At 33.2% G+C, this 17,047-nt stretch overlaps 1 protein-coding gene and 1 long non-coding RNA gene across 2 annotated transcripts in view; one reads left to right on the forward strand and one right to left on the reverse strand.

Annotated features, from left to right (window-relative positions):
* LOC126605710 (uncharacterized) overlaps nt 1-17,047 on the forward strand; it is a 93,899-nt gene that overhangs the window by 41,685 nt on the left and 35,167 nt on the right. The gene's annotated exons all lie outside the window — the stretch shown is intronic.
* On the reverse strand, nt 12,864-14,590 carry LOC126605692 (aldehyde oxidase GLOX1-like). The gene has a single exon (XM_050273121.1). It carries the CDS (start codon nt 14,541-14,543, stop codon nt 12,933-12,935), a length of 1,611 nt encoding a protein of 536 aa, XP_050129078.1. The 5' UTR covers nt 14,544-14,590; the 3' UTR covers nt 12,864-12,932.

Genomic DNA, 17,047 nt, shown 5'->3' on the forward strand with positions numbered 1-17,047 from the left:
ATGGAATTTATTTCGTCTTTTTTATTATACATATGTTAGGTAAATGTGGAAATAGTCATTTTTAATGCTTATTTTGGTGGTTGTAATATTCTTGTTTTAGAGACTGAATCTGAACCTATGGATACTTGTTTTGGACAAAAAACGAAATTTTAATTTGTTCATGGAGTGAAAACCATGTCATTTGGGTTTGCATGAAAATTTTTTGGGTTGGAGAGTGATGCATCGATCGCATATACCTGGCGGCTGCAGTCAATTAACAAAAAAGAACAAGAATCGTATCTGATTGAAGATGTTAAGTTTTAATTTGCTTCTAAGTTGCAGGAGGTTGAAAGTTATTCATGTTAATTTCACATTGTTGCAATGAGAGGTATGATTGTCATCGTTTAGCTAATTTGCAATATTTATTGATTATTCTGTAGTTTCAAGCGATTATTCTCCTAATATCATGCAGGATGATTCAGTGTGTGCTTCCTCTTACAACTTCAATGAAGTTATCATTAATTTCTTTACAAATAAAAATAAATAATATAATTATTTTTTTCATTTTGGGCAAGCATATCAATGTGTACTGAATAATACGTGCAGTGCGCGGTGGGAGTTAAATGATAGCTGCTTTTGTTAGGTCCGTTATTCTTCCCAATTATATCAATACCTGAATAAGGAAAGGGATCCTCCTCCTCCGGATCTCTTCCATCAAGTCCTCCTCATCAACTAATTCGGACTCTTAAAATTTGATCTAACGGCTACAAAGAGGGGGTCCACTTTAAAAGTTATAATAATTTTAGCCGTTGAATCAAATTTCAAGGACCCTCCGAATTGTTTGATAAAGAGGACTTGATGGAAGGGATCCGGAGAAGATCCCTTTCTCCTGAATAACATTAGTTCATTCTCATCATGGTTTTAACTACATAAATAATATTCAACGAAAATAAATAAATCAATACTTGAACATCCATAAGCAAAGCTTGAATACATACGCGTGCAAAGAAAGAGGCTTTTGGCGTAAACAGCCATACTCAAATCTATGGTCTTCGAAGCACTTTTCTCTAAGCACTTCCTATCCGTCCTTGATTCTTCTGCTGTTTAGCCGGGGAGTACTAACTCTCTTGGAATCAATGATACTATACGGAAAGTATTTATTAGATGGGTGCTGTACTTTTTGAGCATGTAAAATGCTTTTTAAATATATAATTTCCACTAGTATTGTGTCTTGATTGCGGGAGAGTGTCTAATTTAGTCGGCCAATGTGGAACCGTAATTTTCGAGCCATTGGACCTTGAAGGAATTAGCAGAGCTCTGGAAATGATAGCTTAGTTCGAATTCTGGACCTTCTGCCTTAGAAGATCAGATCACTATGGTTCTAATAACTTACATGGTCCGATCGGATCATCTAAAGACTAAAGGTATTGCCGGAACAAGTCAATCCGATAAGCTCCGTCCTTATCGAGAATGACCTACTTAGCCTTGAAGAAACATGCATCAACTGATTATATATTCTGATTAGGAGAAAATCTTGAAAATTCATATTATTATGGGAATAGGTGTACGCCCCGAGTAATCATTAACCTAATAGGAAATAATCTCTAAATTTCCTATATATTGGGATGCATGCTTTGCTTGTATTCAGATCCTAACCAATGCGCCACCTTGATATAAATAAGTGCGCAATTCATATACCAACATTTATGTGCGAGTTTAATTCCAACAATCAGTATTTTATCTCAAAATTTTTAATCGATTTTAGGATTTTGTTATTGTCAATTTAGTAATGAACTTTTTATTTGTTGGCACTGATGGATTTACTTTCACTTGTTTTGCTCTTCGTTCTTTTGTTTGTTTTGTCCAATTGATGCGATGATTATATTTAGTACTTGTTGTCCTAACATATAGATGGATCAATCTCTTCCTATGTATGTTGTATTAATTAAACAAGAAAATGAATGAAAAAAAAAAACAAACAAACAGTGACGATGCATGGCATATTATTGCTGCCGACAATGCCGATCGAGGTCATTGTGTATAGCTTGGGGCCGCCAGCAGCTAGTTCCTTAAAGCCAAATCCGACCCCTAACAATAAATCAAGATCAACAACTATATTTAATTGACTTGATCAATCGCGTGCCTCGAATTTATGGAACTTCGGAAAATATATCATCACCAAAAAATTTATATTTTTTTCTTCTTGACTATTGAAATCAGGTACATACAAATGATTTTTGTTCTGATTTGTGTCTATAACTATTCTTGCTAGCTATAAACTTTTTCAAGTTTCATAAAATAATACTACTCTATAACATCTTTTCCAACCAGCCTTTCACATTCTCAAACTATTTATAGAAGGATTAAAAAAACATATCAGCATATTGATTTGCTGATTTAAAACATCATCATAAATCCTTGTGTTTGTTGGTTTGTAACTTTCTTTAGGTTATACTACTTTAATATTACAATTAGATATGTATGTTTGTTAGCTTTTTTTTATTTTTACAAACGATAGCGCTAGTGTGTTAAATTGTTAAATATTAGACGAGAGGGATTGAAAGGAATTGACCCGCGCATTAAAGTGAATAGACATTATTATTTTCTGTTACTACGGTAAACCAACAAGTAAATGATGACAAACTTAAAAGTAAGAATTCAAAAGGTAAGTCCTATATGGAGCTAGTTTTCTGACTCTTGCTGTTAAACCACAATGAAACAAATGACCTTAAAAACTTAAATTCGATTCATAGTTGGTGGACCCTTTCCTGATTATTTATGTTTACCCATTTTAGCATCAAACCTGAAAAAATCGAAATATGATTTAATTCTTTAGGGTGGACGTGTATTTATCTTATCCAAGGCTAAGCTACAAAGGTTGTCTCGAATCAGTTCCTTTTATTTGATTCTCTTTCGGTGCTGACAGGACAATTGTAAAGAAAATATATATTCTACAAAAATTGTTAGATGTCTCTTTAAACAAAGCAACATCGCTAAACGAAAACATATTAACTCGACTTAAGAAAACGAGCAAAAGTCAAATAAAATTTCTTTGATACGGTTGGTCAGACACATACATTCTTCCAATAAATTTATAATTTTATTTGTGATATTGTTCTTACAATAATTGGAAATCAACCTGACCAGTTTTAACGTTGACATTTCAACAGATAGGATGCACGGGTCAAATAAAATATCATTCTTGCAAAAATTAAATTCAATCCGAAACTATTTACCTATTTAATTATCAAAATAAAATTTCATTATTTCTTATATAACAAAGTATTTGTTAATTTATTTGAACCCAATTAGATGTCTAAAACATTTTCAATTTGGCTAATATTTTGCACCGATGATCTATGAGGTGCAACTTGAAAAATAGACGGTTCAAATCGTTAAAATTCGATATAGTGTGGATCCCACAACTAATTCTCATTTTTATAAAAAAAAATAGAAATCTCTTCCTTTAAAGATTTCCTGTATATATATATTGTTCATATGGACTTTTTTTGTTTGTTGTTGATATGTACATTCTGTGTGTGAAAGTTGTTAAGTCTGATTTAAGACACTGCATCATATATAAATTGAAGCTGTTAATCCAAGAACCAGAAGAATGATTAGCCGTCATGCGTGCTTCTTGTTAACTACCAAACCATACGAGTCAAACCTTTGACTCATGAACTTATAAGCACAAGAGGGAGTAAACCATCTTTCTTACCACCGGAAGACAAAAACCATTGACAAAAATATAATGCAAGAAATATTATTTGATGACGACTCAGAAAATTAAACGCTTTTAAAATTTCTAAGTTATCTTCTTTATTTGGATTTCAGAGATTCTTTAATAATGTTCTTTTATCGTATATCGTACAGTCATAAATTATTTTAAATTATATTATTTAAAATTAAACACAAACATTATTTGACGAAAATTGACTGCAAGATGTAAAATGAACATACATGATTAAAGAATCCTCAGAATCCTCACAAAGAGGATCCTATCTCAATATTGAGGTACTGATAATCAAAGGTGGTACTATTCACACACCATTTTTATTTGTTACACAATTTTTTTTTTAATTTTCAACTGTTGAATTAAATGAATTAAAAAAATTAATATACAAAATTACCAAAGTTGTGTGAGAGCCAAAAAAAAAAAGTGTGAACAACACTACTTAAAATCCATATGGTTCCTAGCCAAGGTAAGCCTTCTCATCCTTCGTTTAACTTAGTTAATAAAGATTACGCTGGGCTCTGCCCAAACGCTTCTGTTTGGTCAAGCCCCTCAACAAAATAATAAATATTGTACTAATTAATAAATAAAACGTTTCCAACATGATAATTAATATATATTTTCCCACTTTGATTATTTTTTTAGGATCGAATTTCCACTTTGGTAACTATGCCATAGACATCAAACCTTACACAGCTCAGCTAGCTTCATCATTTTCACAAGTAGATATTATATATATATATATATATATATTTTTTTTTTGTTTTGCTAGAATAGATATATTAATTATATTCTACATGATGTTGAAGTTTATAATTATAAAATGATTAATTTCTGTTATAAAAATAAAGTCAACAAAATTATTGTATTTTCCTCTTTTGTTTGGTTCACTCTTCGGTTTGAAGATTATTTGTGCTTAAGGGGAAGGATTGGTAGGCTTTTTTTTTATTTTTTTATTTTTTTATTTTTTTACAAGTAATATTATTTATACTAAGGAAGGGAGATGAATTTAGCTTTAGGATGACTTAGCAACAATGTGGTTTAAATTTTATCTTGATAAGAATCGAATCCAGGACTTCTTATTTATAAATGAAGAGGAATACTATCATACTATAGTATTAAATGATGATAAAGTTTTAGAGATTAACTAGAAAATAGTTAGGTAGGCACTCTCTTTCCACACAAAGGTCTAAAGCAACAGTTCTACTTGATTAAGTAATTAACATTAATTAATTACAAGATAAAGAAAAGCAGATTCCAAACGTCTTATCCACTGCTGTATAATGTATTCCCTGGCGTGTTTGAATTTTGCATCAAATATGACTTGTTCATATGAACTTTTCTCCGATGGCTGTTTCTGCAAGGGTCAGGCCTCTTTTCTGTTAACACAAATACTTGAAAACGACGCAGAAACAACTTCTTGTGATTGTGCAAAGAAATTTTTTTTAATCAACGCTTGAAACTTTTTGCTATACTCTAAAAGGGGAAGAGCTCGATTACAAAATCCACAATGTTGATGAGAAATACATATTTATCAGAACAATCTACTACTTGCATGTAAAGAAATTTCACTATTTAATTAAAAAGTAAACATGTCATTTTATGACGGTTTCTTCCATAATTACCTTGTAATTCTACTTGAACATGTCGATATCAGATCTCCTCCAACGTAATCATCCCTAAATCCTTGTCCAAAATAACAAGCAATAGACTTCTTTTTAAAATATATAATATTATCATATACAGAAGGAAAGTGATTGAAAAGAACTTTGATGGGTTTAGATTATTATTTTTTTCAATATATTGAATAATGAAGTGTACAAAATCGGATTTCTAAGTCATAAATCTGAAAGCTATAGAATATACCCGAGAGCACGTGGGGATGAATGACTCCTCCATCAGTACAACAACATCAGCATTTCAATTATGTAACTTTATTGCCAAAACAAAGTGGGACAAGTTGTTTTGGGCAAAGTAATCTGTTCATATAGGATTTTACAAAGTCACAAACCCAGCTAGACTGGTTTTAATAAAAGTAATTTTATCGAAAAGTTTCTGGTACGGTTTATTTTAACTAAAAATCATATTTTTACACTAAAAAATCAATATTGATACTATTTACTTTACTCTTATAGTTAAAATTCAAAATTTTCAAATTATTTTTATTAACTCATATTTTTTCAATCTATTGAATAATGAAGCGTACAAAATCGGATTTCCAATCATAATAATAAATCTGAAAGCTGTAGAATATACCCCAGAGCACGTGGGTATGAATGACTCCTCCATCAATACAATAACATCAGCATTTCAATTATGTAACTTTATTGCCAAAACAAAGTGGGACAAGTTGTTTTGGGCAAAGTAACCTCTTCATATAGGATTTTACAAAGTCACATACCCAGATAGACTGGTTTTAATAAAAGTAATTTTATCGAAAAGTTTCCGGTACGGTTTATTTTAACGACAAATCATATTTTTACACTAAAAAATCAATCATGATACTATTCACTTTACTCTTTATTTTACTCTCATAGTTAAAACTCAAAATTTTCAAAGTATTTTTATTAACTCATATTTTATTAATCTATTGAATAATGAAGCGTACAAAATCGGATTTCCAATCATAATAATAAATCTGAAAGCTATAGAATATACCCCAGAGCACGTGGGGATGAATAACTCCTCCATCAATACAATAACATCAGCATTTCAATTATGTAACTTTGTTGCCAAAACAAAGTGGGACAAGTTGTTATGGGCAAAGTAATCTGTTCATATAGGATTTTACAAAATCACAAACCCAGCTAGACTGGTTTTAATAAAATGAATTTTAACGAAAAATTTCCGGTACGGTTCATTTTAATGAAAAATCATATTTTTACACTAAAAAATCAATCATAATACTATTCACTTTACTTTTTATTTTACTCTTATCGTTAAAACTCAAAATTTTCAAACTATTTTTATTAATTTTCCTTTTAATAAAAGGGGACCCTGCTGGGACGCAACATTAAAACTAGGTCATCCCTTGAGTGGAAGAAATCGAAGCGGACAACCTGTTCAGGTTTAAAGCTTTCTGTTGCCTTGTGGAAAGAACTTTTTAGGGTGATGTGGTCCAGAAATTGAGTTATTTGAGATGTAATAAAATTTAAAAAAAAATGATGTTCAATGAATAAAGTTATTAGAGAATTTGGAAATTTCGAGGTTAGAAGATTATTTGTTGCTGCCAATGCCATATCTCGAGAGTTATAGCAGCTCCACTAGTGCTACAAATGTCTGGGAACATAGGGTTTCTATTCCTAACCCAACAATTCAATGGTAATAAAATTGAGTAATATTATTTATACCATGTTTTTGTACCACATTTTCATACCATCTTAGGTGGTATTTGAAGTGGATGACCACATCATTTGAATTAATCATATTTTTTAATTTAGTTCATTATTTAATAAACTAATAATTAAGAAAAATTAGTTAATTAAATGATGATTGGTATACGAGGAGTCTTTCTCTTATTTTTCCTTAGGTTTTGCAAATTTTTCAAATGATGTGGCTATCCACATCAGATGCCACCTAAGGTGGTATGAAAATGTGGTATAAAAATATGGTATGAATAACATTACTAAAAAAAATTTGGAAATTAAAGATTGTGCCATCTGGTTCATCTGATTTAAAAAAAAATTAAAATTCAATGGCCATAATTAAATCGAAGGAAAAAATACCAAATTTTATTTTAACAACAAACTTAAAATTAAACACATTTAAGCAAACTTACAAAGTTCAACCATCTTCTTCATTCGCATTTTATTTTTAATTAATTATGCTTGTCTATAATGCTATGCTTTGCTTTGTATTTAAAATTAAATTACCAGATTTAACCAAGGAGCTTATTTTTTTACACACTTAAACAGATTTACAAGGCATAAAAAATAAGTAAATATATTTGTGAATAGTAATTGCCCATGCCCTTGCTCTTGCTCTAAGGGGTGCCCTAGGCCCGCGGGTAGGGGCGGGTACGGGGCGTGTCCTAATTTTAAAAAAGAGAAACGGGGCGGGCAGGGCGGACCTTTGAAATTTTAGGTTCGGGCCGGTTCCAAAAGTATAGAAAAATTGGTACCCGAACTGGCCCGTTTGCAAAAATACCTTGTGTTGGGTATTGTTCCAAGCCCACTTCTTTTTGTTCCTCCTCGTGGGCCGTGACATTTCTCACTCTCTAGAACACTGCACACACACACACACACACCCCACTTCCCCGTGTTTCCCCCTCCCCTAATCTCTCGAACCTTATCCCTCATTCATCTGCTTTGTTTCTTCTCCCCCCATCTCTGTAACTCTCATTCCCGGAGCACAGATACACCACACCCACACCCCATCGAGAAATGATATGCTGCCGCCGCCGTCCTCCGCCACCAACTCCTTCGTCGCCTCCTCCGATCTCAACACCGAGGTAACTCATTTTCCTCATTTCTTCCAATTTTGTCAATTTCTTAATTTTGATTTACAAAATTTGTGAAAAGTTGTGAAATTTTCAATTGGATCTCCCCGTTTGAGTTGTCCAGCTGCAGTGAGGAGTGGTGGAGAGAACTGAGAAGGCGCACAATGTGGTCAACTCAAGCTTTCTCTCTCTGGCGAGGAAGTTGGATTTGTGTAGCCTGTGCTCCGGCGGCGCTTTCTCCATTTTTCTTTTGTTGCTAGACGCTCAGATAGGGTTTCTATTAGAACACCTGGTTTTTGCAGTGGATTACAATATGACCCATGCTTTGATTTTGTCTGTTTCTTTATCATATTTGCAATGCTATTCTGATACATCTTCTCATAGTTATTGTTTGTTTGTTATTTTGCAGAAAATCGAGCAAGAGAAGCTAGAGAAGATACTGAAAATTAGAAGGGGAAAAAAAACAGGGTACTCGTTGGACCCGTAGGAACCGGCCCATTTTATACGGGCCGAGTTAGGTCCGGTTCTCAGTTTGAAAATAGTATAATTTGCCCCGGCCAGGCTGGTTGTATTTTCAAGCGGGTCCGGTTTGGTCCCTTCAATTTTGGGCCTAGCCCAGCCCGTGCCCACCCCTACTTGCTCTTGTCAAACGAGTGGACTTGCATAGAGGCAATCACTTTTCAGAAGGCAATTTACATGCCCTTGCCTTGTGTTGCCCTTGCATTCCTAAAACGGGTGGACTTGCTCTTAATGTTTTGGGCTTTTCGAGTAACTCAACAAGCAAAAAAACAAAGAAAGTCAATTTTAACAAATCTCTGGATTTTAAGTATCGAGACTTGTTAACTAGAATTCAAGGGTCTATTGTCAGTATTCTAATTCTCGAGATTTTTTTGGCAAAAATCTTTATTTCGCGTTTTGGTATTTTAGGAAATCTTTGGGATTGAAATATTTCGTATTTGATTTTATTTCATATTTTAGGGTTGTATTCCAACAATTCATTCATATTATTACCAATAAACTTTAGTGTTTTTATTTTGGGAGACTTTGGTTGCGGTCCCTAGCTATGAATATTCTTTGATTGAAATCTTGTTGGTTTTCAATTTTTGATCGAAGTCCCTGAAATTAATGTGATAATTTATTTCTATGTACGTTACTATATTTTTTAAATTAAAAATTAAAAATTTTAGTTGTTTATATAAATGAGATTTTAAATAAAAAACCATAATTTGTGGGATTAAAAATATTGAAATATAAATATACTATTGTGTGTGTGTGTGTATAAACATGGGTACATTCATAAAAAATAACTAAAAAATTATTGTATCAAAACATGGGTACATTCTTCAAAATCAAAAAAAAAAAAAAAGAAGAAGATATTAGGCTTAATAACATTAGTAAATTTCTTCGATTAAACTTGACATGTGATACATTTTAAAATCAAAGAAAAAAGAATGTACCCATATAAGTTTAAAAATAGATTAGAAAAAAATTGAATAGATTTTATATAAAAAAATGATACATTTTACATATAACAAATTGGTATATTTAAGAATGAGTACATTTTAAGATTAAAAATTTGAGAAAATTACATGAATGGGTACATATAATTAGCACGGGTACATTTGGCAAAATAAAAAATGGGTACAAATAATTTTTTTTTAATGGGTACAAATACAAAAAAAAAAACTTTAAAAAATATGGGAACAAAAAAAAAAAATAAAATAAAATATATATATATATATATATATATATATGGGTACAAATTAAAACTGAAAAGAAAATTGGTCCAAATTAAAAAAGGGTTGCAAATTAAAAATGGGTACAAACTAAAACTAAAAATATATAATAAAAAATTTAGTCATAAATATAAATATACTAATTGTAACATTTTTAACATTAAATGAATATATTTAGAAATAAAAAATATTTTATTATTGAAATCATTAATGATGTTATTAATACCCAAGGATCTTAATCAAAAATTGAAAAGGAATAAGATTTTAATCAATGGAATAACAAAAGGAAATATGAGAACCTAATTTCTCCCTTTTTTTTGTGAATTCTAAATTACTGATGGACTTCGACTTATGTTCTAGGATGATGATCAATCGTACTTATACCACTTCTCGGTGCGTCATAAGCATGGTATAAAATATTGATGATATCGGAAATATCGGTAGTCCAAAAACATGGAAATTTCCATGGAAATATCGGGATATTAACGATATCGATAAAAATTGAATAAAAACCACGAAAATTGTAAGAAAAACTTGGAAATTTTTATTGAAACTTTGGAGAATGTTTATTTAGTCAATTATCTATTAGTTTATAAATAAAAAAAATTAGAAGGAAATGCATTACATGATGGATTTAACTAATTTAAGTTGATTATATAGCGAGCTGGCAAACATTGTGAGTGTAGAAAATATGTAGTAATTAATAAAAAAAAAGATTAAACACACCATAATCATTTATATATAATGATTTACTACAATATTTTACACTTTATACATTGCAGGGTAAGATACATGAGTGATTTAGTACCACATAAAGTTCCTATGAGGTTCAAAATTTTCACTATCTTCATCATCTCTATGTGTAGAGTAAGTTTATTGTGAAGAGTATTCATCAAATGATAAATCCCCAAAATAGTTTTGCATGTAATTGTTAACATGCCACTCATATAAATATAAATATTTTAACATATTATCACTAAAACATAAGTGATATATGGTGGTTACGGTGTTGGAGGAGTAAAATCAGAGGAGTTCAAATCCCATTTCTGTTTTTTTTCCTCCCTTTTTTCCCTTTTTTTCTTCTTTTCTTTTTTTTCCCTCCTTTACATCGATATTTTCGATATTTTAGCAATATTACACCGATATTTTTACAAAATATTGCTGAAGTGTGAGCGAAATTATTGACATCGATATTTTCCGATATTATCGTCGATATTGTCGATATTTGTACGATATGTACATGGATATGTTCCGAAATATCCGTAATTCGAAAAAAAAATTTCCTCCCTTTTTTCCCTTTTTTTCTTCTTTTCTTTTTTTTTTCCCTCCTTTACATCGATATTTTCGATATTTTAGCGATATTACACCGATATTTTGACAAAATATTGCTGAAGTGAGAGCGAAATTATTGACATCGATATTTTTCGATATTATCGATATTTGTACGATATGTACATGGATATGTTCCGAAATATCCGTAATTTGAAAAAACCGAAATATCCTCGATATTTCGTCGATATTTCAGACTATGGTCATACTCATAAGGACCTCAAAGCATTGCTTGTTTCGTTATCTGAGTTAAAAATACCAAATGGTTTTGTACCCGAAAAATAGGACACCACATGGTTCAAATATTACAAACCCAAAATCATTAAGCCATCTAATTCCAGAGAACAACTAGTGTCACACCCATTATTAGTACTCACCAATTAGCATAAATATTTTATCTCTGAAATATCGTAGCAAACCAGCAATGCCAGGCGAAATAATGGAAACCTAAAGTCATGATAGAGAGGTTCAGCTTATGAGAATTCAGAATCCAAAGGATGTAAGTAGCCATTCAAGAAGATTCAAAATTTAGTTCGAGTGTGATGTTGGTCACACTAAATAATCAAGAATGTGGACTCTTTTATCATCCACTAAGATCCAGTTAATAGCTTTCAAGCAACAACAACCTGCCCACCACGTCCAAGAATTTGGCACCTCTGGTCGGGGACACCGTGGCATATCTTGCCGATGCCATTCGATGTAAGGACCAAACCCCATGTACATGTCCACATCATTCACTGTGAGTTTGGATCTGTTGTGTTTAGTTACAAACATGCAGCCATAAATCTAAGCATACCACAATTTCGAGTTTCCATGATTTAATTGACTACAACTATATAATGATCATTAAATGATAATAATACTGATCATCGATGTTCTTCTATTGGATTATATAGACCTCTCACTCACTTGATACTCTCTTATCCCATCAAAAGCTTCTCATTATCCCTTGATCATCAGTATTATATCTCTGCTACTGCTAATAGTAATACCAACTGAAGCCCTATTCCGTGGAAGCAACCGACCCCGATAGGTTCAGAATCCAGCCCAACGTCCACAAACTTATTTCATCCTAGGACCACAATAGTACAGTACCATAAGGGCGATATCGTTTCAAGTTAGAGGAGGAGAGATCCCAAAGTGCCACCATTGCGTCTTCTGATGCAGAGACCATTAGCTTACAAGTTACAACCAGTGGAATAAGAAACAGCATTACACTGCAAACAAAATTAGGTCCAGGAAAAAGACCGACAATAACACGAAGAACAATACTTATATTAGCATTAATACGGACCCATGCTAATTGAAGATTTGCATATACCACATCTTTGTAAATAATATATGATTATGCACTGGCTGTAAGACAGACCACAAATCACTTTGAGAATCAATTAACTTGGAAGCCAAGTTATTGGACTCTTAAGTAATTCCATTTACAAAATAATTGACGACTCAAAATTGGTCTAACACTGGCGCCAAAATTTTGTGGAAATAACGAACGACAACTTTATTCATTAGTTTAGATACAAAGTTACAAACTTCGCAATTTCGGTAAAAAAAATACAAAAGAAAATTGAAAGTACAACTTGATCGATATTACATGTAACAAGTAAGCATTTTTAGCTAGTTTTTTTTTTTTTTTTTTTTTTTTTTTTTTTGTCAACGAAAAAAAATGTACCTTATATTATACACACTGTAAAATGTACCTTCAAATTTCTCAGTAAATTTTAACAAAGATGCCCTCACTTGGAATTTGCTGATGAACCACGTACAAAATGTAGTATCCGGAAGGCGCGAGATTTCCCGAAGGTGGCGTCGTCACATGAGCTTCATACGTTGTTGGCCCTACCTGATGTGCGTTCTCTGCACCCAGAACCAACAACCTTTGATTCATCGAGAATGAATGCGTGCTAAATGGAGGAGCCACCATCGTCACTGACACTGAATTCATTGCAAACCTGCCCGTAAGCGAGAATTGAACGGTTAACTTTCTTCCATAACGGATTTTGGCTTGGTTTCGGGGCGCAATGATTGTAGGACGCAAATCCGCATATTTAGCATCGAGATACTCAGGACTAAATGCCTCTAACCTCAATTCTGTTGGGAAAAGCACGTTGCTGCCAAACTGGTATTTGTCGTGGGGGTTACTACCTCCCACGACTACTCTACCGTCACGTACCAATAATGCTGAGGAATGGTACATTCGCGGTATAGTCGTAGGGTTTTGTTGTTCGAACCGTGACCCGATTGCATTATCAGGTCGGTACACAACTGGGTTGAGAACGGGATTACGCCCGATTTCCCAACCCGCAGCTCCAGACGATGCACCGTTAATGATTAAAACAGTGCTGTCAGGGAGCAATATCATGTCACCCATGACCCTGGCTTGAGGCATGGTTTCAACAATCCACTGTGGATTAGGGTCCGTTATTTTGATCCGAGCGCATGTGTTTAGAGCTTCCACAAAAACACCCTTATTTGCCTGGGAAAAAGACCCTTTTGGAGCTCCACCGCAAACCAAAACCTCAGCCTCAACAGCTGGAGCCGTCAAGTTTTTTAACGGCAGCAACACGGCTGAACCCGTGCTAGGGTAAGACCTCGGGTCGCCGCCGGGTATTTGCGGGTAGGTTTTGACAACGGCGTTCTTCACGTAATCCAACAAAATAGCTCGATTGTTAGCGAAAATAAATAAGTTGCCATCGGGGTTGAGAAAAACAAAAGGGTATAGATTGTTTTCTTGGCCAGGGTCATTGGTCTGCGAAAGGAACGGCAAGCTGTAGACATTGCTTGTAGACTCGGTCTTCGGAGAAAATTCATAGTTGAACTGCCCCCTGCCGCCAATGATAATCTCGCGTCCATCGGGCAGCATATGATTAGTGGCGTACCAACGGCGAACGGCTAAACCGTCCACAGTTTCTTTCCAATCACAACCCGTGCAGGGCGTGAAAACTCTAACGCGGCGCTCTCCACTGTTGAAGCCGCCGGTTTGGATTAAGTTTCCGTAGGCGTCCATTGAACCGGAGGAGCACCAGACGTCGGACAAGACCGTGAGCGGGCGGAGGGCATTGGTTTGGATGACGAACTCGGCGGAGTGGGCGGTGCAGTCGTTGTTGACACAGTTACCATTGGCTAACGACAAGTTGGATTTGCCGAAGTCGGTGCGGTCGAACATGACGATGCGGTCGTTTTTGAAGAGCTGCATGTGCATGGCGGAAATGCCAACGTTTTTCAACACTTGCCATTTGCCACCGGCAGCGTGGGCCGTCAGAACAGAGAAATTAAATGTTAACAGCAGAAGTGAAAGATCAATGAGACTAATTGTCTTCATTCTTTCTTAGATTTTGCTTACGTACGTGGTCTTTTTGAATCTCTTAATTTGTGCTTTTAGCTTTGTGGGTCTGTCTCAACTCATTACCTTGAGCTCCTTAAATACTAGGGTTTGAGCTACCCATTCGTATATTATATACCTGTGGGACAAGTTGTCCGGTAAGTGAAAAGGACTGCTGTTGAAGAGCAATTCACAATGGGAATGCTAACTAGGTCTTCTTCTTTTTATTTTTATAATTATATTTGTTAAATGTTTATTCTTTCGTTGGTTGATCAATTTCTTGTTCATATGATAGTTATAATTAATCTTATCTAATTCTTTCGTTGGGTTGATGAACTTTGTTTCGTCTTTTTAATTTCTAGTTCGTATGCTATGTAAACATGAAAAAAAAAATCAGTTTAATGCATACATTTATAATTAGAGACAAAATATGAACTTACGATTACTTGTTTGGGTTAAAAATCTAAATATAGTCTTGAAGAGTGAACTATATGTTTCGAATTTTAATTATTAGCTTCTTAATTTCCAGTTGGATGATGTTATTATTTGTGCATGATTTAGAAATTTTTGTTTATATACGTTCATTTTTGGCAAGCAAATTTCAATGTGCATTGCAGAAGCTGCTCTTGTTAGGTTACTACTAAGATCAGAACGATAATATTAATTAGATTCTTATCATTAAAATTTATACAATTTGGTGAGCCCTCTTGGTCATGCATGGCTCTAATATTCCATTTGGTAGATATCCATTGCACTTCTCTTTATTTTCTGGACATTTGGTCTGTATTAATTGTAAAATCTTGCAACCTAATAATAATGCAAAGGTTGTCCAGTACATGTAAGGCTGAGGGAGTTGACAAGGTGACAGCAATATATATTATATTCCAGTAACTAAATATAAAGCTAGGTCAAACCTCCCTGCGATCAAAGCTTTGTCGTCTTATATATTCTCATAATTCTTATTCTTATTTTTAGTTAGGTCAATCTTATAATTATGATACCAAAGAGTTATATTATCGATACAGGATGCTAAGACATATTGATAAAATTTAAGAAAAACGGTCTAGCACCGATGTTAATTGTTTCCAACTTAATCACATGAAGCTTCAAGAGGTGTGAGGTTTTATCTTAAAAGATCGTATAATTAGAAATGAAATCATTTGTATGTAAATTGTAATTTGTTTTGTCAAATCTCCGATGCGGAATTTTCAATACGCATCCTCACGTAGAACTATATTTTAACTAGGACACACGTAAAGAGAACTTCCGCATCAAGGAAGGAAAGATAAGCACGTGAGTACTATGCACTTGGAACAAACCAAGTAATAGGGTCCAAAAAGAATACAAACTCAGTATTCAATTCCAAACAAAACTCACTCTCATACCATATAGAAAAAGAATATCACAGCAACTTGTGAACTTCATTGATACATTGTAAATATATACAACGAGTTCTCTTGTACGATAAGAAATTCTATAATATCGGAATGGAATCAAGTATCAATACAATTTCAATTGCATGTAAAACTTTCTAATACATATTGAATTTCTAACATATACCCATATCATCTAAGTTATTTCTGACAGAAAAGGCCATTCTTGTATTCACTAATATTTCAATTTAACAAATACCTTAACATCCAAGCAAAAGCTTTGAATATATAGACGTGCAAAGAAAGAGGCTTTGGGCATAAACGGCCAGCCATAATCGAATCCTATCTAAATAAAGAGGCTTTTGGCTTTAATATACATGTACTGCGTCCTAATAATAATATATCGATGGGTCGATCTCTCTCTTCCTATGGACTGCACATGTTGCAAATATTAAACAAGAGAAATCGCAATAATGCATGGCATATAAATTATAATTGCTGCCGACAATGCCGATCTAAGGTTTTTTTTTTGTATAGCTTGGGGCCGGCAGCGCCTGTTCCTAAAGCCAAATACCGAAGTACGAGCCCTATGTCCTGTACTGTAAATTTATTTTATTTTGAAGTCATGCGGCTGTAACTTGAGTCCTGTAACAATAAGATTAAGTAGCGGTGCGGTTTTGATCTCTACCGATTATTTTCTTCTAACATTTAATAATTTAACTTATTATCATTTAAAAAAAATAATATTGAGTACAGACTAATTTACTTGATCAATATTTTATATTTAGCATCAGGTTATGATTCTGAACAAATTATATGATTAAAGAAAGAAAGCGATTATCTAGTTTTCTTCTTCTCAATTTTGTACAGATTTGTGTGCATAACTATTTCTTGCATTCAAACATAAACTTTTTTTAAGCTTCAATTCATAATGAAATAATACTCAATATAAACTTTTTTAAGCTTCATATCATAATTATCTAGTATTGGGTATTTTTTGACAAATTCTCAGATCCATTTTCCAACATTTTTATAGAGAAACGAATGTGACAGTAAATGAAATATATACATATTATATTAATTAATTAGAAAAACATGACAAAGTCAAATCATTATCCATTAATCCTTTAC

The sequence above is a fragment of the Malus sylvestris genome, chromosome 15 (genome assembly GCF_916048215.2).
Source record: "Malus sylvestris chromosome 15, drMalSylv7.2, whole genome shotgun sequence".
Classification (NCBI taxonomy): Eukaryota; Viridiplantae; Streptophyta; class Magnoliopsida; order Rosales; family Rosaceae; genus Malus; species Malus sylvestris.